The sequence below is a fragment of the Myotis lucifugus genome, unplaced genomic scaffold (assembly GCF_000147115.1).
Source record: "Myotis lucifugus unplaced genomic scaffold, Myoluc2.0 scaffold_48, whole genome shotgun sequence".
NCBI classification, from domain to species: domain Eukaryota; kingdom Metazoa; phylum Chordata; class Mammalia; order Chiroptera; family Vespertilionidae; genus Myotis; species Myotis lucifugus.
The window spans coordinates 6,654,159-6,678,131 of record NW_005871096.1 but is presented as its reverse complement, the minus strand read 5'-3'; the positions used below and the strand labels follow the sequence as shown (position 1 = coordinate 6,678,131).

The 23,973-nt window shown below is 39.3% G+C and overlaps 1 protein-coding gene across 1 annotated transcript in view; it reads left to right on the top strand.

Annotated features, from left to right (window-relative positions):
* NWD2 (NACHT and WD repeat domain containing 2) overlaps positions 1 to 23,973 on the top strand; it is a 135,470-nt gene that overhangs the window by 49,071 nt on the left and 62,426 nt on the right. The window contains exons 2-3 of the mRNA XM_006088522.3: positions 1,035 to 1,123; positions 17,184 to 17,300. Coding sequence (XP_006088584.1) covers positions 1,035 to 1,123; positions 17,184 to 17,300 — 206 coding nt within the window. The remainder of the gene's footprint in view (positions 1 to 1,034; positions 1,124 to 17,183; positions 17,301 to 23,973) is intronic.

The window sequence follows — 23,973 nt, the reverse complement described above, 5'->3', positions numbered from 1 at the left end:
TTTGATGCACAACATCGTCCAGCACTGGCTGTGGAATCCCTTTCTGTGCCAAATAGTCACCATGAAGAGCACACACAGTCCGTGGGTCTTCTGGTTTCGGGTTCTCTGTTCCTTCTTTCATTTGTGATGACATGGAAAATAAAAAATATTTTATTTCTAAGCTGTGACATAATGTGGCACCTGTAAAACAATCCCCTCTCTGATATAACAGAAGTCCTTAAATCCAAGGTGGGAGACGTTACTCGGTTTAACTCTGGTTCATCAACTGTACAGTTTGTGGAATCTGCTAGTTTGGGTGTTGGCTCCCACAATTTGCCTTTCCTATTATAGTCCTGATTGCATGGATGCTGTCCTAAATTTTGTAAAAGTCATCGTATGTCTAAATACAATAGGGAATGGTGATAGAGTCTGGATTTTCTGGAAGTCAGAAACTAGATTAATCTGTGTATGTGTGTTCTGAAAGTTATACTTATTGGGGCTAAAACACCTGATAGCCCTGTAATTTTTCCTTCTACCTTGTCCAAAGACAGTGGGGCCATGGCTAAGAGCTCCATGTGAGGGTCTACTTGGGCCTAAAGAATCATCGGTGGCCCTGGCTGATGTGGAGCATCATCCCATGCACTGAAAGGTCATTGGTTCCATTCCCATATGGAAGGCAGCCAGTTGAAGTTTCACTCTCACATCGATGTTTCTCTCTCCCTCTCCCTATCACCCATGTCCTTGGGTGAAGAATTAAAAAAATAAAAAAGATCAACTGTGGATTCTCAGCTCTGCCAGAGCACGCAGAAGTGAGCAGTGGGGCTCCCATCCGTCCTGCGGGCTTCTTGTGGGTGCCTGGTGGGGGGTCTCTGCTCCCCCTGCTCGGTGAAGAGCAGGTCCTCCCCACCCAGTAAAATATCCCATTATTTCACAATGCGGCACCCCAGCTTGGTCATACTATTGTTAATGTTTATTTGTAAGCTTTCTTTTTCCCAGAAATATATATATGTGGACATAATTCACTTTCTGTGTGTGTTGTTTTCTTTCTACTACAGACACGGGAGCAGAAAGACAGGCACTAAGAGAAAATGTGTATCCTAAATTGAGAGAATTCTGCAGAGAAAATTATGGATTAGAATTTCAGGTAACTCTGATGTTATTTTCATTCTTAATTATGTCAGCTAAATAACTAATGTTTGTATTTGTTTCTTGTCACAATGTGGGTGCTAGAAAAGACTAATTTTAAGCCCTGAAAAATGTCATTCCTATAAGTGTGGGTAAAAAGAAACACTGGAAAATTGAGATACAATATTTAGTCATTTCCCATGTTTTGCCCTTCTGTGCTGTTTCTTGGACCCTGCCTGTTATTGGCTTGTCTTTTTCTTCTAACCACGTTTATGTGCTTTTTGGCAATTTCCACTATTATGAAAAAGGTGGAGGTTGTTGAGCACCTGCCTTTGAGCTCTGGTCTCTAAAAATGTTTGGCATCTGAAAATTGGGACCAACTTTCTCACAGGTATTTCCTTTCAGCAGTCTAAGCAGTCCCCGCCTTCTGTCTTGCCTTCCGCATTTCAGGAATTTGCCATTTACCAAAAAAAAAAAAAAGTAACTGCTAAAGTTTATGAAAATGCTGGCAAGAGACAGGAACTGCGCATATCATTGCTCACGTTATGAAAACCCTGGCATTTGTGGACATCATTGATGTGGCCACCGAATAGAAAAGTACTTGAAAACTTGGATCTCTCTTGGACATCCAAAAATTGAAAAAATAAATGACTCCTGCCACAGATAACATTTAGACAGACTTTTTTTCAACCTCATTGACAATGGAAATCTTAATTCTCCTGTGCTAGGTCTTAACTATGTATTTACATTGTTAAGTGAGGAATATGTACTCGAGGTTTGTGGTGCGCCATTGTTCGTGGAAGAAGATTTCACCCTTCGTCTGTTTCCTCCTGGACATATATTTTATCTTGTTAGACCTCAGGATGCCTTCTGTTATGTTGCATAAAGTAATAGTCTCAGATGACTTCAATCTCAATACATAATTGGTCAGCCACAGGGCACTGACATACATATTGAGTAGTTACTGGTTGCTTGTTACCTTGTGAACCTAAATTAGATTTCTTGTTGTGAGTTTAGCATTACTTTCCTTGAGGAATCTGGTTCTGCTGATAACAGGATCACAACTATAACAAAAATGTTGATCTGTCAAGATTCCTAAAGACTCAGACAACCTTGGGGACTCCATTACTATCAAGGAAGAAATGTGTGCAAGTATAGTAATCCCATCATTGAGGGAGTTGGTTTGTGTCATTTTTGTCAGTAGAAGGAGGAAGTCTTTGAGCTACAGAACACCTTCCATAAAACATGGTATTGATTAGGACTAGCTGAGGAGAAAAATAGAGAAATACATTTTCTAAATCACAGGCAGGCACAGGAGAAGACAGATAATGCCAAGGGAAAAATTGTAGCAAGCAAGATTCATAGGGTAAGTGGATGGCAAGTATCATTCGAGGCAGGTTCAATGAATCAGTTGATGAGATGCTGGACAGCAGTGCAAACAGCAGTTGGCAGAGCAGAAGCGGAACTGAGCCCCAACTGTCTACACTGAGTGACTGAACCTGCCAGTCCTTCAGTTAAGCGTCTAAAATGGGGGTGGTGACAGCTTGCAGGTTTCAGGTTGTGTGTAGATTAAAATATGCAAGGTTGCATTGGCTTCCCAGCTTCTAAGCTTAACAGGAGCTCAAATAATATAATAACTGAACCTTCTAAGAATATACATCTTGATATGGTCTTTTCTGGTAGATTGATTATTGATCTCCATGAAGATATGTTTTCTAGAAAGATGGTTCTCTTTCCAACTGCAACAAAATATGGTGCCAGAGCTTCATGGAAAAAAAAAACAATTTACCCAGACAGTAGTCTAGAATCTGTCCTCGGCTGTGCACTGAACCCAGGAGAAATGAATTTCCTCGAGTTACTCAACCATCCCAATCTATTTCATGCACCTTGCCACCTACAACCTTTTTCGATCTGGCTCTTCCCTTGTATCACCTCCCAAGTCTATTTACTCCTAATACTCTTCCTATCTGATCTTAAGTCATGCCCTCTTCTCTTGCCCGCTGCCCTGCAGCTACGTGTCCTCCATCTGGTTCCTTGAACACTTCAAGCCCATTCCCACTTACGGATTTTGCCCTTGATGTTCTCTCCCTATAGGAATGGCTCATCTGCTCATCTTCCTATTGTCCTTCAGGTCTCACTGAAATGTCACTGTCCTAATGACCCAATCTAAAGTAACCACTTAGGCATTCTTTTACGTCATCCTGTTTTAGTTCTTTGCATTGCATGTGTCAATATTGGATGTTTTTCTTATTTACTCATGCATTGGCTTACTTGTTGTCTTTCTCCCTCTAGAGTGTAAGTTCCACAAAAACAGGGACTTATCTGCCTTTGTGACACCCATATTCCTGGTCCTAGAATAGTTCCTATCACAGAGGAAAACTCCATAAGAATGTGTTGAATGAACGAATGAATGCCTGCATGAGAATGTGAATGGAGGAAGTCTCAGCCCAATATTACTTGCTTATGGAGGACTTCTCTGGTCTCCCGTACCTCCCAGAATATGCCTTACACTTTTCTCATTGCTCCCCTAAAATCCTATGCATAACTCCCAGCCATTCATCCAGTTCATTCAAGACATATTTGTTGACCCTTGACCACATGGCAGTCAACATTGCAAGTGTTGGAAATACAAGAGCAAACCAATATTGTTAGAAGAGGCAAACAACAAATAAGTTCCAGTGGTAATAGATACTTTTTTTTCCTGTAAATTTTTCTAAGAAAAGTAAAGCCATTATGATAAGGGGGGTAAGGAATTCCAGAGAAGGACTCAGTTATAGAACTACCTTTGAGCAGAGATCTGCAGAAAGTGATGGAGCAAGTCACGGAGACATTAGTGATAAAGGTGCTAGGTATAGGCAACAGGGCCTGAGGGGTGAGCATGTTTAGAATATTCTAGGAACAGTAAAGAAGCCAAGCACAAAGTGGAGTAACAGAAATTATTGTAGCAAGTGGCATCAAAGTTGGATCATATGGGATCTTATGGGCCAAGATTAAGGACTTAGAATTTTACTGAGTAAGAAAGAAAAGAGTGACATGATATGACTTATGGTTAAGAGTCACGCAAGCTCTGTGAGGAGCAAGAATGGGGTGGGGAAGAATGGTAGAAGTAGGAAGATGATCGGGTAAGAAATGGCCATGGCATGGACTAGAGCAAGCAGGGGAGATAATGAGACACCTGGTTAGGTCAACTTTTTCATCACCTGTAAGATCGGAAAGTTCTCACGGCTGGATGTGTCTTACTCATCTTATCCCAATGATTAGTCAAGTATCTGGCACATAGTAGGCCATTTAGTTAAATCTTTCTTAAACTAAATGGATAGGATATGGAGTTACATTTTAAGCAAGGCCACACACTTTTATCTATATGTCTATGTGGCAGTCTGTTTTCTAGTATGTCCTTTTTACTTTCCAACTAAGATACTTAATGAAAATGCTCCAGACTCTCTGGTTACGTGAACTTCAATTGTGTGTGTAATAAATATGTAGGCTGACTGCTCGAAGATGGAAACAGCTGAATGGAACGAATATCAGCCCCACTCAGAGCAGAGAACACACATGGCTTCAGAAGAAGACAAAGCATTTAAATGAAATGTTATTTGACTGACAGTGTTCAGTAAGTGCCCTTACTTTTGCCAACGTGTTTCTTAGAAGTTCGCCTTCTCTTTCCATGTCACAAGGCTCTGTCTGTACTCAGGCTTCCTTTTCTTAGCAGCTGAATGACAGTGGCAACCTCTTCTCTATCTTTCCTGTGTTCTGGTCCAGATTGTTCATAGCTGCTCAGATAATCTTCCTTAAACAATAGTGACCAGATTTCATTCATTGTAAGAGGCATGCTTTTTCCCCATTTTGACATCTCAGAAATCAGGATTTGTCTTACAAATAAGTGGTGTGTCATATGTGAAGATGTAATTGGCAGTGCATCTCTTTTTCAGTGGAACGTACATTATTGGAGCATCCTACAACTGATATTATAGATTCCATAAATTGCAACACATTATTTCATGTATAGAGTCTAGTGCAGGGGTGGGCAAACTTTTTGACTCGAGGGCCACAATGGGTCTTTTTTTTTTTTTTTTAGTTTTATTCATTTCAAACAGGCCGGATCCGGCTCGCGGGCCTTAGTTTGCCCACGGCTGGTCTAGTGGAAACTGCCGGGGTTCTTGTCCCAGCATCAAGAAGGGTTCAGGAATCTGGAGAAGGCCGTGCATAAGATTAAATAGGAATCCAGAGACTAATAAAGAGTCCGGAGACGAGATATAATTTTGAAAGGCATTTGGGGGTCAGAGGAGCTTAGCTAAAGGAGCTAAGTTCAAAGGTCTTAAAGTCTAAGGTCTTAGGTTCTCTTAGTCCCCAGGACCCCATGCTTTTTATTAAGACAACTTGTCCTAAGGCGAGGCAGAATGGGGAAATTAGCCTACGGCTTTTCAGGTGTTTAGCCAGTAAGAGGCAATAACATGTAGATTAAGATGCCTTTTAGCTGTCTGGCAGCCAAGAATCAATTTAATGTATCCTATTCAGGTTTGGGGAAATGCCTTCAGCCATTCCCAGATGCAGCCATGCTGTCATGCTGGAATTGGTCTCCGGCAGAAACAGCATACATTTTTCTGTTAGACTAGGATTTAGATTCTGGGTCCACAAATGACTAGTCCTGTGACACTGGGCAGAGTGCTTGATCTCGGACACATAGTTGACCTCTCTGTAAAATGAATGGAACAGTGTTTATTTCCCAGGATTGTTATGAGAATTCAATGCAATCACACAAAGTGTCAGGCACATGGAAGGCACTCCACCAGAGGCTGGATGGAGACTTGGGCAGGAAACCCATACTCCTTTTAGACTTAATAAGGTAGGTACATTCGCCATGCACATCAGAGTCATAGGTTAAGTTAAATTATGTGAGCCTTATACTAGCTTGACCTTGCTAATGTTTACTAAACTGAACAATTAGTCTCACTCTGAAGGTTCTTCATTAGTTGTTTCCACCTACCTTTTCTTTATCGCTTCTTTTCCCACCACATCCTTCCTGGTCTAAAAGAAGCCCCGTCTCCTTCTTTGCACATATTTTTCCTCCCTACTGCCTGCCTACTGAGGAATCTCAAAATGCATTTTGCCTCCTGCGTTGCCAAAACACACCATTGGCTTTATAATTGACAGGATGTGTTGTGATGCCCTTGGTCTTTTCTCCACATTGTCAACTAATGTGCCCTTTCCCATTTCCTAGTAATCAAATGTCCGCTTCTTTCTCAAGTGAAATGCATATCCTCTCATTGACACACACATCATTTCCCTCAGACCAGCTCTGCAATCTGTCTAGCTCACTTTGCGTTCCGGTCCTGTCTATCACAGCCCGAGCAGGTTTTACCAAGGTAATATTACGTGAAAATGTTACATCATCTTTCTCCCATCCATGAGTCAGTTTATAAAAAGGGGAAGGAAAGAGGAATAGAGATGGAAGAAGGGAAGGAAAACCTTATGTCATAATTGACCTTCAGTTGCTCCATTTTAATTGTAAATAATCACAGCTCACTGCTTCTGCATCATGGAATGGCTCTTCTGGAATTCTCATGCCTGACTTCCCAAGATAGCTTTGTTGTTCTTCTGTTACTTTGTGTGTATAGACACTCTTCTGCCTAATATGTTTCTAAGTGGAGAGCAGGGGCATTGTGGGAAGATTTACTGGAGGAGCTGTGCTTTGCTGAATGTTTAATTCTGCTCAGTTGTGGCTGGTTACCCAACACTGGAAACCACCCAATAAGATGAGTCCTTTAATAAACAGAATCCCATTTGCAGGTGACATTTAAGCATCCCAATTGGGTACAATCACCATGAAGCTCTTGTCAAATTCTGAACACAGGGTAGCTATTTCTTTCCATTCTCATTTTTTATTTCTTACAGGAGGGAGAGGAGAGCTTTTAACAAGTCTTTGCAGAGTAAAAAGAACACTCATTTTAGAGGTTTACTTTGTCAATAATCTATAAATATAAAAGGCTAATATGCAAACTGTCCCCTCAGTAGTTCCACCAGGAGACTGGGAGTTCGATTGCTCACTATGATGTGTGCTGACCACCAGGGGGCGCCACAGAATGAAAGAAGGCCCTGATCAGCCCTGATCGCTGGTCAGGCCTAGGGACTCAACCCATGCACGAATATTGTGCACTGGGCCTATAGTTATTTATAAACCATTGAAAAGTAACTGAAACTGTTTTCTTCTACCTGATCTTCATTTCCTTCCAGCTCCCAGAATTATGATGTTGTGACCTTTCAGCTTCTAAAATCATGATGCTATGACCTCATTTGCCAACGGGCAGGCCATGTCACATGGGTGGTGGTGTTCTGTCTAGAAGTCCCTCTTACCCTGTCTGAAGAACAGTCTCCTATGCATATACCCTTCAGGCTCCTGTCTTTCTTCCTCACCGATGTCTGTCCTAGTTTCCCAGCAGCAGATGAAGGTGCTTGGTCCAAGGAGCTTTATTCATTTATTCACAGACTTTCTTGAGCCTCTGCTCTGCACCAGGCCGAGTTGTGGGGGTGCGGTGGATACCAGAGTGTTGAAAACAGACATGGTCCCTGCAGTCTCACAGAGAGGACCGTCATAAACAACAGTGACCAGGGAAGCACAGAGCCAGTGCCGGGTTTCACTCAGTCACATCCTTTGTCGGAGGCCAGGTGTCCCTCCACTGGAGGAAGCTGGTACCTGGCCGCAGCCTGGCTGAGCTTCCTTGGTGCAGTGAGTTCTCCAGCTTATCACACTCCACACAGGTGCCCTGTGGATTCTGGCTTGTGGCTCCTTCTGTGCCTCCAGCAACTCCTGGTCCCTTCTCTCTGCCTCTGTGTTCATGAAGCCTTCAGAGTCAGGGGACCTGCCTTAGTTGATGGCTCAGATCTTCCTGACCATCAGTCATTGTTAAAGCTGCCCAGAGGCTAACTCGCCCAAGACAGTGAGGAATCAGGTCTGAGCAGTTTGCTTTCTTCATGAGGCTCTGCTTTGGGACCCTCTTTCCTTCTAGTGATGGTGTATGTCCATTGGGGCCAGTCAGTCCTTCCTGGGCTTGATAAAGGACCTGATTTTCCCAGAAATGTGCATCTTAGTCATGATCCCATATACCTCATGACCAGCAGGTGACCTAAAGTCAGTGTTTGCAGTAGTTCTAGTACAAGCGTGGATATGGGTGAGTAGACCTGAAGAGGGTGTGTGTTTTTTCTTACATACCATTAATCTGGGGAAAGACATTCTAACTAGAGTGAGAATTACCATATCTAGAAAGCATAACTCACCATGGGCAAACAGTATCTGACAAACCTAGTCTGAAGTTTAAGACTCCTCCCTGCTCACCTTCTGTGAGATTAACATTCTAGTCCTGGAACACAACTGCCTAAGCCAGTGGTCGGCAAACCGCGGCTCGCGAGCCACATGCGGCTCTTTGGCCCCTTGAGTGTGGCTCTTCCACAAAATACCACGTGCGGGCGCACACGTACAGTGCGAAGTTGACTTAAAACTTTAAAGTTTATTAAGTTAATTTTAGGGAACGTTGTGGAGTGAAAGAAGATGTAGTGTCGAGGATTGAGAAAGGTATGTTGAGATGGTCTGGACATATAGAGAGGTTGAACGAAAGGAGATAGACGAAACAAGTATACAAGACGAGTGTGAATGGGAGAGTTGGAAGGGGTCGACCTCAGTGAACGTACCTCAATCATATTGAGGACGTTTTCAGCAAAGGCCAGCTTAGGAGTACCCTAATTAAGTTAATAACAATGTACCTACCTATATAGTTTAAGTTTAAAAAATTTGGCTCTCAAAAGAAATTTCAATCGTTGTACTCTTGATATTTGGCTCTGTTGACTAATGAGTTTACCGACCACTGGCCTAAGCCAACTCAAATGAGTGCTGACTTCACCTCTGTATTGACCTTGAAAGTTATGTCCATAGCACAAGAATGTTTCTGTCCAAATCTTTCTGAACCTGCTCTGTGTTATTCTGAATATTTTTAGTAGTGGCAGATATAGTCCCTTTAAGAATAGATTTGATTTTTTAAAAGAGCTAAAGGTCTTTTCAGAGCCATCTAATATAATAATAGAGGAATATGCAAATTAGCTAGGACGCCTTAACGTCATGACCAATCTACAAGCGGTGGAGAGCTACAGGAGGGCGGGGCAGCAAGCAAGCTATAAGCGGCAGAGAGATACCAAGGGCGCAGGTGGGGTGGCCAGCTGAGGCAAGCAGCAGCGAGCTACTCATGCACAGATTTGTGCACAGGGCTACTAGTGTCTTACAAATGTAAAGGCCATTAAAGCAGGGGCAATAATATTTGTAATAAAAACAATCTCCAACGATAAAGTGACAGGAGTTTTTTTTCAATACAAAATGTGATGATTCCTACAGAGGAAATGCCCTGGGCAGTAGCAGGATCATTGGAATGAGTGTGTAGCTTCCCATTGTAATAACTTGGAGGAACAACCTTCATTTCAAGACTATCCTTGTTCAGACACTAAACCAGTGCTATTGTCTCTATATTTACATTTTTGTTCTCTTCAGTAATGTCATGGGGCATGGGAAAACATTTTGGAAAATATTTAAATGTAAAAGCTCTTTGAAGAAATAGGGTGAAGCCATTATGAATTCAAATCTGGGTCTGGTTTTGTTTCTCAGTAAAGCATGAGGTTATGATTTGTTTCTGATAGTTTGCTCTATTGTTTGTTCAGTAATCTTCGTATTTAAATTATTATGTCTGATTTCAAGTGGTTAAAATTTGTTAGGGCTTGTATCTGCTGGTTTTTTGTTTTCAGGCCAATTCAGCACATTATCATAAGCATGATAAATGGCCTTCCCTAAGAATAGTTTAAAACAAGTTAGATGGTTTTAAGTAAAAAGAGATAAAATCAAATTACTTTCCTGAGCTTTTATACTTAATGATGAAATAAGTAAAGGCACATAAAATGTGCTGTCAACAAGTTAGTATTCCAATAAATAGTAAATTAGATTCCAGTGTCTGCAGTGCCTGGACATTAGGCTAAAAGCTAAACTTAATTTTTTAAGTATATAATAAATCTTGTCTTGTTGAGCACTTTGGGTTCCAGCCACTTCGTGCCAGTTATTGATCATGCGGATACATGGCATGTCGTTTGCCCCAAATGGTGTTTTGTGTTGCATAAGTCAGATGTCTCATTTATTTATTTCCTCCCTATCTTCACGGTTGCTTGATTTTTATCTTTTTTCATCATGGTCTGCCCATAAAGACATTTGAGGGAGGGGGGAAACACTTTAAAGGAGCAAAGCTGGAAGGAGGAGAATATTTAAACAGAACTCCTGACATGAGGAAATGAATTATGAAGGCTTGGAAGAGGACAGGGCTGACCAAACTCTAAGGGAATAACAGGTGCAAAAACTATTACAAAAGACTCCCATTCACAGCAAATAAACAGTGTGACATTCAGGCTCCTATTTTAAAATATAAGTGAAAGCCTTGTTTCAACTTTTGCCCTGGTCATTTGGTCTACACATAGGTCGTTAGATCTCATTGTCTAGCTCTTAATAGGCCAAGCGCTTGACTTAAACTTACCCTGTTCATGCACTCAATTCTATGAATAGAGGATGTAAGGCCTGTAAGAAAATCATAATACAAATTAGATGTGCAAAGAGTCACTGAGATATAATTCAGTTCACATACTACAAAATTTGCCCATTTAAAGTATACAGTTTTTAGCATATTCACAGTTGTGTGAGCATTACCCAAATCAATTTTAGAATGTTTTCATCACCCCAAAGGAAATCTGTGCCCTTTCACTGTAACTCCCTAATTGCCCTATTCCCTTTCCTCCTGGCTCTGGGCAATCACTTATCTACTTTTTGTTTCTATAGATTTGCCTATTCTAGACATTTTATATACTAAAAGGCTAATATGCAAATCAACCAAACGGGAATGACGGGTCGCTATGACATGCGCGGACCACCAGGGGACAGACGCTCAATGCAGGGGGAGCACTGCTTAGCCAGAAGCCAGGCTCACAGCTGGCTAGCCCAGCGGCAGTGGTGGGAGCCTCTCCCGTCTCCGCAGCAGTGCGAAGGATGTCCAACTGATGGCTTAAGCCGTCATCGAGAGAGGGCGCAGGCCAGGCTGAGGGACATTCCCCACCCCCACCCCCGCCGAGTGCACGAATTTCGTTCACTGGGCCTCTAGTTTTATATAAATGGAATCATGGGACAGGTGGTCTTTTGTGACTGGCTTCTTGCATTTAGCATAATGTTTTCAAGGCTCCTCCTTGTTGTGGCATTGGGTCAGTATTTCATTACTTTTTATTGCCGATATATGTATGAATATACCATTTATGTCTTTATTGATAACTTGATAGACATTTATATTTTTTCCGCTTTTTGGTTATTATAAATAATGCTGCTATGAATATTCAAGTTCAAGTTTTTATGTGTACATCTGTTTTCATTTCAGTTGGGTATATACCTAGGAGAATTGTGGTATCATGTGGTAACTTTGTTTAACCATCTGAGGAACTGCCAGACTGTTTTTCAAAGTGGCTGCATCATTGTATAGTCCCACCAGCAGTGTATGAAGGTTCCAATTTCTCCATATCCTCATCAACACTTATGTCTTTGTGGTATAGCCATCCTAGGGGATATGAAGTGTTACCTTTTTGTAGTTTTAATTTGCACTCCCCTGGTGACTAATGATATTGAACATGTTTTAATATGTTTATTGGCAATCTGTATATACTCTGTGAAGAAATGTCCACTCATTTTTTGTCCATTTTTAATTGGGTTATTTGCCTTACTACTATTGAGTTGTAGGTGTTCCTTATATATTCTAGATACAAGTCCGCTACCAAATATATGATTTGCAAATATTTGCTTTCACTCTAAGGGTTCTCTTTTGCTTTCTTTATGGGTCCTTTGAAGCACAAAACTTTTTAATTTTGAAGAAATTCAATTTATCTTTTTTGTTTTGATTACTTATACTTTGCTCTCATGTCTAAGAAACCACTGTCAAATCCAAGGTCACAAAGAGATACCCTATATTTTTAAAAAACTAGAGTTTTATAGTTTTAACTCTTTATATCTGTGATCTATTTTGAGTTATATTTTATATATGGAGTGAGGTAGGGGTCAAACTTATTCTTTCCCATGTGAATATCCAGTTGCCCAGTACTATTTGTTGAAAAAAACTATTCCTCTTTGAATTGTTTTGGCACCCTTGTTGAAATCAGTTGGCCCTAAGTGTGATGATTTATTTCTGAATTCTCAATTTTATTCTATTAGATATCCTAATGCTAGTACTACACTGTCTTAATTATTGTAGCTTTATAGTAAGTTTGAAATCTGGAAGTTTGAGTCCTTCAACTTTATTCTTCTTTTACAAAGATTGTTTTGGCTATTCTGGGTCTCTTGAATTTCCATATGAATTTTGGGATCAGCTTGTCAATTTCTGTAAATAAGTCAACTAAGAGTTTTATAGTGATTGCACTAAGTCTGTAGATAAATATTGTCAGCTTAACACATTGTCTCCCAATTCATTGACAAGAGATGTTTTTCAGTTTATTCAGATCTTCTTTGTGTTTTGTAATTTTCAGAGTATAAATTTTACATTTCCTAAATTTATTCCTTTTGTTCTTTCTGATGTGCTTTTAAATGGAATTTAAATTTTTTAATTTCATCTTCGATTGCTCATTGCTATTGTATAGAAATACAACTGGTTTTTGTATATTGATCTTATATCCTATAACCTTGTTCAACTCACTAGTTTCAACAGATTTTTAGTGGTTTCCTTAGGATTTTCAATATACAGTTGACCTTTGAACTACCCGTGTTTGAACTACGTGGGTACTCTTATACGTGGATTTTTTTTCAATAAATACTGTAAATGTATTTTTTCTTCCTTATGATTTTCTTAACATTTTCTTTTCTATACCTTTCTTCATTGTAAGGGTACAGTACTAGTTTATAAAACACATACATACAAAATGTATTAATCAGTTGTTTGTTATCAGTAAGACTTCTGGTCAACAGTAGGCTATTAGTAGTTAATTTTGGGGGGACTCAAAAGTTATATTCAGATTTTTTACTGCATAAGGGGTCAGCACCTCTAACTTCCATGTTGTTCAAGGGTTAACTGTACAAGATCATGTCATCTTTGAATAAAGATAAACCTACTTCTTCCTTTCCTATCTCAATGTATTTTATTTCTTTTTCCTGCCTAAGCCCTAGCTGGAACCTTCAGTACAGTGTTAAATAAAAAGCACTGAGAGTAGACATCCTTCTCGTGTTCCTAATCTTAGGGAGAAAGCTTTGTCTTTCTTAATTAAAGCATTATATTAGGTGTAGTTTTTTCATGCATGCCTTTTATTTAGGTTTATGAAGTTAATTTCTATTCCCAGTTTGTTAAATGTTTTTATCATCAAGGGGTGTTGGATTTTATCAGATGCTCCTTTCTGTCTGTTGAGATTGCTCATATGGTTTTTGTCCATTATTCTATTAATATGTAGTATATTATATTAGTTTGATTTTCTGATGGTAAATCAACCTTGCATTCCTGGGATCAATTCCACCTAGCTGTGTTGTATAGTCCTTTATATATGTTGCTGAATAGGTTTCTGGTATTTTTGTTGAAGATATTTGTTTTATATTCATAAGAGATATTGCTCTATAGTTTCCTGGTTTACTTGTCTGACTTTGGTATCATAGAATACATTGGAAAGTGTTCTCTTCTAATTTTTGGGAGGCTGTGAAGAATTGCTATGAATTCTTCTTTATATGTTTGGTAAATTTTACCAGCACATCTATATGAAACTAGGCTTTATTTCTTGTACAGTTTTTAAAAATTACTATTTAATCTCTTGTTAAAAATGTCTTCACATTTTCTATTTTGTCTTGAGTCAATTTATGTAACTTGTGTCTCTCTAGAAATTTGTTGATTTCATTCAGTAACTTCATTCATTGGCATACAATTGTTCATAGTACTATTTAATTTTTTTTTCTGTAAAGTCAATAGTAATAGCCTCTCTTTCACTGCTGATTTTAGTAATTTTTGAGAGTCTCCTCGCTCTTTTGTTTGTTTGTTTGGGGGGGGGGGGGGCTGTTTTGGTCAACCCAGCTAAAGTTTTGTCTATTTTGTTGATCTCAAAGAACCAACTTTTGGTTTCATTGATTTTCTCTATTGTTTTATTAATTTCCATTGTACTCTATGATTTCTTTACTTCTGCTTGCTTTACCTTGTTCTTTTTCTGCTGTCTTAAGGTAGAAAGTTAGATTATTGATTTGAAATCTTTTGTAATATAGATGTTTACAGCTATAAATTTCCCTTTAACTGCTGCTTTAACTGAATCCCATGTGATTTATTCTTTGATTCATAGGTTAAGATTGTGTTAATTTCCATATACTTGTGAATTTCCCAAATTTCTTTCTGTTATTGACTTCTAACATCATTGCATTATATTGAGTGAACATTCTTTATATAATTTAAATCTGTTTAAGTTTATAGGGCCTTGTTTTATGATCTATTTTTTGTTCTATCCTGGGGAATGTCTTATGTGTATTTGAGAACAGCGTGTATGCTGTTGTTGTTGGGTACATTGTTCTATAGAAATGTTAGATTATAGTATTATTCCACTCTTCTTATTTTGTTGATCTTCTTTCTAGTTGTTATTCCCATTATCGAATGTCAGATATTCAGGTCTCCAACCATGATAGTTGAAATGTCTGTTTCTCCCATCATTTATGTCAGTTTGTGCTTCATGTATATTAATGCTTTATTGTTAGTAGTAAATACATTTATAATTGTTATATCTTCTGATGGATTGACCCTTTTATCATAAAATGGCCCTCCTCATTCCTATCTCTTTTGTTTGATATTAGTATAGACATGAGGTTTCTTATGGTTGCTGTTTGTGTGGTGTATCCTTTTCTACCTTTTTACTTTCAACCTATTTGAAGCTAAGTGTTTCTCCTTTAGATTACATATAGGTAGGTGTTGTTTTTACCTGATCTGCCTTTGACATGATTGTTTAATGCAATCACACTTAATTGTATTATTGGTGTAGTTGGATTTACATTTGCCATTTTACTTTTTTTTCTGTGATTCATGTCTTTTGTGTTCCTCTGTTCCTCCTTTACTTCTTTGCTTTGTATTAAGTGAATATTTTCTGGTGTAACATTTTAATTCCTTTAATGATTTTTTCACTTCTTTTGAATTTTTTCTTTGTAGTTATTTTATGGCATATACATCTTATCAGAATCTGCTTATAATTTATGCTAAGTTAATTCCAGTGAGCTATAGAAAGATTACTCCTATGTAACCCCATTCCCTTTTGTGCTATTGTTACATATGTGATGTCTATATATATGTTACAAACCCACTGACATACTGTTATAATTATTACTTTATATAATTTTGTCATTAAAAGAAGGTAGGTAAGAGAAGAACAGATATATATATATATATATATATCATTATATTAATCTTCATATTTACATATTTACAAATTCATAAATACATTTCTGTTTCTCTTCAATTTGTTCTAAATCAGACCTTTCCTCAGATATAGCCAAACAACGTCAGCCAAAAGGCTGGAGACCAGGCTCTACGTGTAGTTGTTAGTTCATGCATGGCACAACTAAGAGTTACCGTTAGCATTGCAGTCAGTGTGTGTGTTTATTTTGATAGTTTATTGGCAGATGGCCAAAATATCTTATTCTAATTATTTCAGTATATGAATCTCAGTAATTTACAGTTCAGTCCAATTAAACTTTATATGATGGTAAAGTATTTCATATCTCTGCCTTCCAGCATGGTAGTCAGTAGCCACATGTTACTATTGAGCATTTGAAGAGCTGAATTTTTAATTCATTTGTATTGAATTTTAAATAGCCACAGCTATTGGACAGTGATGGTATAATTTCAAATGTACCCTTCCTTAATATTGTGATTAAACCTTCTAAGGTAGATTAGAGGGAAGAACCCAAAATCGGTGCTGATAGTTTCATATATTATAAAATTCATGGACTGGGCTGGGGGAATATTTTTTAAAGAAGCTGTTATATGTCTAAACCTTAAATGCAGATAGATAAAAAAAAAAAAAAAAAAAGAAAACACCTGTGTGGGGCCATGGCCTGGGAAGCACACAAAATCCCTGGCCTCTCCTTGGGGTACCGTGGAGGACCCCTGCTCTGTGCTTCCAGCTCATTGAATGCCACACAAACAGCCAGTAAGGAGGGGAGGGTTTTTTCTGCTGTGTGAAATCAGGAAAGGAAAAGAAGAAATCTTCAAAGCTACGATTGGAAACATTTACCTTATGCCGATAGCAGTTGAGTAAAGGGAGTGAAACCCATACTGCTCTCAATAGCAAATTTTTCAAAGCGTGTACTTGCAAAAGTTTTTACAGACTCTCAGAATCTTCCCTGTAGTCTTTGAAGTAAGGAGATAGAAGCTCCTATTATCCTCACTTCTTAGGAAGGCATACCTTTCATTGCTTCCCAATACATGGTTTTCAGGTATATATTGATGAAAGCAAGGTTGCTTGTAGATAACACAGACATAAACAACATGTCTATCCCCGTGCGATAAACCATAATAATAATAGGTTCTTTTCTTTAAAAAGAAAGAAAGAAAAGAAAAGAAAGAAATGTAGATGTTTAACTTCAGGTCAGTATATAGTGATGCCCATCGTGGTTTTCCCTTCTCATATTAAAAGACATTCAGTAACATACTTTGTTATTTAATTGTCTCACATAATGTATAACCATATCCCAGCTGCTTTCAAACATTTTTTGAAGACCTATTCCCATTTCAGTATAATGAAAGCCTGCACTGCAAAGCCTCTGACATTTAACATTTCATTTTCTCTGGGCCCACGTCAACAGTGTAATCAGGAACATAAGAAATGATCCTGTTCATCCCCAACCCATCATGGGATAAAAAAAATGGATCTTAAAAATCATTTTCCCTCTCTCAGGGAAAAATGCTGCAAGGAGAAAAGTTAAAAGTCATGTTAGCTTAACATTGCGCATGAGAATAAAGCCCGTAGGTAAACAAAGTTTCCCCCGGTGAATTAATGCTGCCTCCTCTATTGGTCCCCAGGTCATAGATCTGTACTGGGGAGTGGAAGAAGACGAGTGGGACAGCCCCGAGCTCCAGAAGGCCCGCATGAAGCTGCTGGAGGATTGTTTGAAAACTTCTGCAGGTCCATGTTTTGTTGTGGGTATAAAAAAACTAATGCTTTATATGAAACTGTGGATGAATGTGAGAATTCTTGCTGATTGGTGATTCTTAAGGGGCTTTTAAAATGGGGGGAAAATACTTGCTTTTCTGTTTCTATTTAAAATGTTCAAGCTGTCTCCTTGCCCTCAGCATGTGAGAATGAAACCCTCAGCTTTCCGTAAGAGGTACTGCAAATTAACGGTGAATAATTTGAACTGGGAATGGGAGGATGACTTGGGCTTGACAAAAGTTTCCACAGTGCCAGTGATCAGCAATAGGGATTACTATATCAGTCCTGCAATAATCATCCCAGATATTCTTATATTGTATAATGTATTTAATCATAGCATCTCTATTTCTCAGCATTAGAATTTCTGGCATTTTATAAGCACAGTGGCTGAAATGTTGTAAAAGTAAACCAAATAGGCCATGTCACATCTGCCAACAGGAGATGATGTCCTGTAAAAAATGTTGATTATGCAGAGATTTCCAGCTAGACGTTCATTATAAGCTACAGATTCAAGTGGGACATTATTATTAATTCATCATCATTTTCTGAACAATACCTACTCCTCTGTATAAACACAGGGTAGTAAGATCAGAAGGTCAGTCTGTGGCAGGTGACAGTGCAGAAACTGTCTAAAGCACCTTATCTTGAATCCAAACAAATCCTACCAGTTGACAGGGAAGTTGCCCCTTGCAACCACAGGAAGTTTTGATTCTGACAGTTGAGGGGCAAAATTACTATTGACTTCTATGAAGGAAATACCAAGTCATGCAATTAAAAGCCTGGTTCAATGTATCAACACAAGTGCTTTTAATATTTATTTGCATATCCATCTGTATTCAGCTCCACAGAGGATCAAGATGACAGAAATACCAGAAACCTGACCAGTTGATTAAGTCCTTACCAGAAATAATAAAGTACATGAAAGCTCTTACAATATTTTCAGTATCAGTAAATGAATAAATTATTCATTTTTCACCACTACTTACTAAAAGTTACTCTGCACCAGGGGCTGCTCTCAGTGCTAGGGGCATGGTAGGTTGACCTAAATGCTGTAGTCATTTTGTGGGCCAGTTTCATATGATTTAACCTTAGAACCGAACTTAGAAAGTAAAACGTTCTGCCCTCACAGAGCTTGCATTCTCATATGGGGGTGAGGGGAGAGTGCAAGCAAATATCAAAGGAGTAAGTAAAAGAAACAAGTCAGCCCTACGGTTTGGCTCAGTGGATAGAGCATCAGCCTGAGGACTGAAGGGTCCCAGGTTCGACTCTGGTCAAGGGCATGTACCTTGGTTGCAGGCATATCCCCAGTAGGGGGTGTGCAGGAGGCAGCTAATCGATGTTTCTAACTCTCTATCCCTCTCCCTTCCTCTCTGTAAAAATTCAATAAAATATATATTTTTAAAATAAATAAAAAAACAAGTCAGGTGGTGAGAAGTGCTATGGAGAGAAATACAGAAAGGAGGGAAGAGACGGAACAGCAGGGAGGCGAGAGGTTTTCAGTAGAGGAGTTGGGGACGGCCTCCCTCAGAAGGTGATGTTGGAAGGGAGGTAGGAAGAGAGTTGGGAAAGAAGCCAGTGGATATTCAGACAGAGCCTTCTAGGGAGAGGAGTTGGGAATATGATTGGCATGTTCAGGAACCAGTAAGCAAGAAAGTAAGTGTGCCTGGAGCTGTAAGAGCAAAAAAGGAGAGCATGGGGATGCAGACCATATCATGGGCTTTATCATCTCAAAGTTGGCTGTAAAGATAATACTTTTACTTTGAACGACATGAGAAGCCCGAGTGTTTTGAGCAGACTACTAAAGTGATCTGACATGTTTCAGGCCTCCCATGGCTCCTGGGTGTATGGCAGAAGGCAGAGCAGAGAGCCCCATTAGAAAGCTGATGTAATAAGCCAAGCAGTACACACACTTGGTTTAGGACAGGCTGAAAAATGGACATCTGAAAACAGCATCCTGTGGTCTGAACAGAACACAAAAGGTCCTGAAAGCCATGTTAGCAATCTAAAGAGCTAGGAGTGGCAAAGGAATGAAGACTTTTCCATGGACAAGTCTTGAGAAGATAGAACTAGGGCCAGTGGATGGAAATATATACAAGGAGACAGATGTCAGCTCCAGGTGAAGAAATCAGAGGGTGTCACACTCTCTCAGGTTTTAGGGTCATGTATCCCTGAGTCCTGACGAACAAGTCATAGCTGTGTGACTTAAACGAGTTTCCTTACTACCCTAAGCCTTAGTTTCCTTATCTGTAAAACAGAGATGGTGATAATAGTTATGTACCTTCCGGGGTCATTCTGAGGACGAAATGAAATTACAGGGCACTTACGGTGTCTCACATAGAGTAACCCACAATAAGTGTTGGTTGTTTTTTGCTGATGGAATCACCTGCCTCAGATTGTAATGACTGTGTCGCCAACAAAGTTGTCAGTAAAGTAGAGACTGCAAACCACCCTGGCAGGGAGTGGTGCTATAGGGGAGATGCAGACATTGGAAGGCAAGTTGGAACGGATTTCATGCTTAGAAAGCCTGGTTTGGGAGGTAACAAGCGCTGTGGGGATGCCCTGGGGGATCTCATTTGCTATGATCTCCATAGCGCTACCCTGATCCTGCCTTAGAAATTCAGGAACGAGAGAAACATTCTCCCCCTTTGATCACCCTCTAGTGTGTTCTACCCAAACTAACCATGGCCATTAATTCCAACAATCTGTTGGCGGGGGGGTGAATAATTTGAAGACTTTGCAAGCTTCTGCAGCTTCTGAGAGTAAAGGTTAACTGATAGAACATCAGTAACAACTTTATTGAGCATAAAGAAATCATTTATCCCTCCTTCTGCTCCCCGTTACATGATGAAACTCGTGGCAACCATGAAGACTCCCTGTGGCTAGAACTAGGATTGTTCACCCCAGTGATTCTAAATCACCCAAGGCTAATCTCACTGCTCATGGGGGAAAGTACTGCTCTGATGGCCTTTCTCGTTGTAACTATGGTAACAGTGGGCATACATGTGTCGCTTTTAAGCTCCAGCCTCCTTGCCCAGTGCTCCCTTGCGATAGTTCTGGAAGTCATAATGACCCCTGCGGGCGGCCGAACGTGGCATATTACTTCACTTGATGGTAAAGTTATTGGCGAGAAAACTCACCCTTGCTGGATGAATAAATGTTTTTATATCTTCAGAGGCTTCACAGATATTAGCTCTTATGTTAGATACAAATACATTCAGGACCAAACAAAGCTTTCATTTTAAAGTGCCCAGGGAATTGGGATCCAAAGGGAACTTGGACTTAAATCTTTCATGTGCTTGGCTCTTTTTAAACTTCCCTTCCTACAAGTTGTGGTTTGGGCTGTGGCCCAAGGTCCTAAAGATGTGCCAGCTGTGCCTGCTGATCCTGGCCAGTGGTTTGAACACATGCTTTTTGGTCACAAGGAGGAGAGGGTGATGGAGTAAGGTACCCAGACATGTGTCCAGGTTTCACTCTCAGAGAATTAACTCAAGAGACATTTCATACTGAGAACACATCATCTCTACTAGGGAAGAACAGAACTTGTAGACGTGTGTAGAACAAACATAGTGGAAAAGACCCAGAAATTTTATTTCACAACCTGAGTTAAAGCCCTGGTCCTGATAGGGCAGGTCACTGACCTCAGCATGCATTACTGACCACATCCACAAAATGGGGAAATAATAGCAGTTAAACTAAAAGTAAAAGTAAATGTTGAGCAAATATCAAGGGTTTGTTGTGGGATCTATGTGAGAGTTCTTTGTAAACTATAAAGGGCTACACAATCATTAGTTGTTATTAAATTACTAGAGGCCCTGTGCACAAAATTCATGCATGGGTAAGGTCCCTAGGCCTGGCCAACAATCAGGGCCCATCTGCAGGGCAACTAGCAGGGCAATTGGGGGGCTCCTGCTGGCACCCACCTTGGCTGGCCTGGGGCCTGCAGGCTGGGGGCAGCTCCTGCATTGAGTGTCTGCCCCCTGGTGGTCAGTGCACATCATAGCAACTGCTATTTGGTCGATTTGCATATTAGGCTTTTATTATATAGGATGATTTAAGTTATTTCAAATGAGAATAAAATATTATTCATACTGGACATTTATGTGATACTGGAAATTTTTTTCCTTTGGAAAAGTTGATAGGCTAAATGTAGAAAGTATTAAGAGATGATTCAGACAGTCAAAAATTAAAGTCATACATCCCCTTTTATTCCCATTGACCCCTTTCAACAATAAAGATTTAATTGAAAAAAATTGTACTATACAGTTTTGTAAAATGCTTTTTAAAGTTAAAAACTAAAGTCAAATAAAGGGTTTCTGAGTTAATTCTTAACAAACATTATAAAATGTAGAGTATGAATTGGCTAGATATGAATTTGCTGGAATTCACTTAGTAAGACCTTTACCTCTTCCCAAGGAGGGATTTTTGACCAGGATTTGGACTCACACCCGAGTCCAAAGTCACACTCCACTTCTCCTCTTAGGTGCAGAGAATTGCCTCCATTTCACAGTGTGGGAAGTTCAGTAGAATCTTCTCCACCAACCAGTCCCACCCACTTAGTCCATAAAAAAAAATCCTTGTGAGGGGGCAGGGACTATTGCCTTTTGGAGATAGCAGAGTCCATGTAAATGCTCCCTACCACATCCCCGTCCATCTTTTTGAGGTGTGTTTACGGGGAGAGGGGCTTTTCTTCTTCGCATCCCTTCACATTTGGAGTCCCCCAAATGACTTGCTTGTGGAGGGTGAGCATTGGCCCTGGACCTTGAGCAAAGTTCTGCCTCTTAGCAGAAGTTGATAACAGCAAGTGCTCAGCTGGCTTGAAGAATTGGAGTTTGAAAGCTTAGTTATAGCATTGAGAGAGCTGCCCTAGTGTGTATGAGCTCCAGGGGGTCCAGACAGTGTCTCACTACGTTCCTTCAGTCCACAGTGTAGATGATGCGGGGGTTTACTGAGGGCAAGGCTCTGGCAGGCTACCCTAGGAGAGCGAAGCCAGGCCCTTGTACCCAATAACAGGGGCACTAGTTACCACTGCCCAAGACAGGTAAGAGATTCAGTGACTTCACACTCAGAGGGGCATTCACCAAGTCTTAGAGTCAGGACAGAGGAAATGCTGCCTGCCATGTTTGACAATTCTCAGAAGTCACAGGGAACCAAAACCTGTATAGCATCCTCATTGGGGCTACCAGATCACACATGTAAACAGACTTAATTTGTCAGCCTTGAAGAGAGAAGTAGCCAAGACCAAGAGTGGGACTACTGCCACTCTTACCTGAGTGTCAGCAGACACCAAAGCAGACTTATGTCCCTACCCCCCAATACATACATACACACACACACACACACACACACACACACACAGCCATCAGTGGCACAGGTGGCATGGGACAAAAAGCAGACCATGCTTTTGCCGACCACGGACAGCTCCTGGTAGCTACACTTAAGACCAGTATGCAAAGTGGGAAGAAGGAAGCTAAGATAACCATATTTTTGGACTGAGCTAGATTTTAAACCATAAATATGAAAACTTTGAAGGGACTGGACTGAGAAATCTATCATTATTCAGCAAGTTTAAGTTTTCCCCTAGGCACAAGAGTAAAGATAAGACAAAGTATAAAGTCCTTAGAAGTTCCTGGTAAAAACTAAACCACTCCATATTTGTACATCACTGTATGAGATACTGAATTAAACCTATAGCCTATAATTAGTTTTTATCACCCAACTGTGTCACCACTCTCCTTCAGCGTTAAATTATGCCTACTTGAAAGTTCAGATTTCATTTAGATTCTTTCTTTAAATAATTTTCAGTTCGAGAAAATTGTACAGTGAGAGTTCTTAAATCACTTAATTTAAAGAAAGAATTACCGTATTTTTGTAACAGTTGAGCTTTGGAAAATATTTCATTTTATTCACAATTCAATATATAATTGATTTACCATTTTAGGTATACTAAGTAAATACACACAAAAAAATTAATACAAGTGTTTAATCTTGGTTTGACTAACAAAATGTCCAGATATTTTTGTATGATTTAGTTCTCACATTCCTAAGTACAGGTTTACTAAGCAAAATGTACTAAAATGGGAAAATCATAATTGATTTAAACTGAAAATCACCTAAATTAAATAATGTACACTTTAAGTCTTTATTCAGAAATGTAAATAAAAATTAATCTAAAGCCTCATATTTTCCATATGTACTTCAAAGAGCTGAAACAGATATTTTTTACATATAAAATTAAGCCTCTTCTAGTTGAAATCAACAATCATCAAAGTTCTAAAATAGGTTCCAATTAGGTTCCCATAATAAATTGGTTCCAAAAATAAATAACTTATCACCAGAAGAAGTTAGAATGGGCAAACATGGAAAACTATTGTTGAAAAGAAAGCTATTTATCACTGGAAAAAGCCAAGAGAGAGCCATTTAGTTTAATGGTGGCTAATATTTAAAGTATTTCCACAATAAGTTTTTACTAATACATAAGTCATTGTTTCACAGTTCACATAATACAGCATATTTTTGTGTGATAAAAGGAATTATGGAGAAAAATTGAACTGGAGAACAATTAAACTTTAAAATTAAATGTTCACTTAAGACTATAGTCCTAAGAACATCTGCTTCTGAGTAAAACTGCAACAACTTTAAAAAAATAAATTATAACTATCC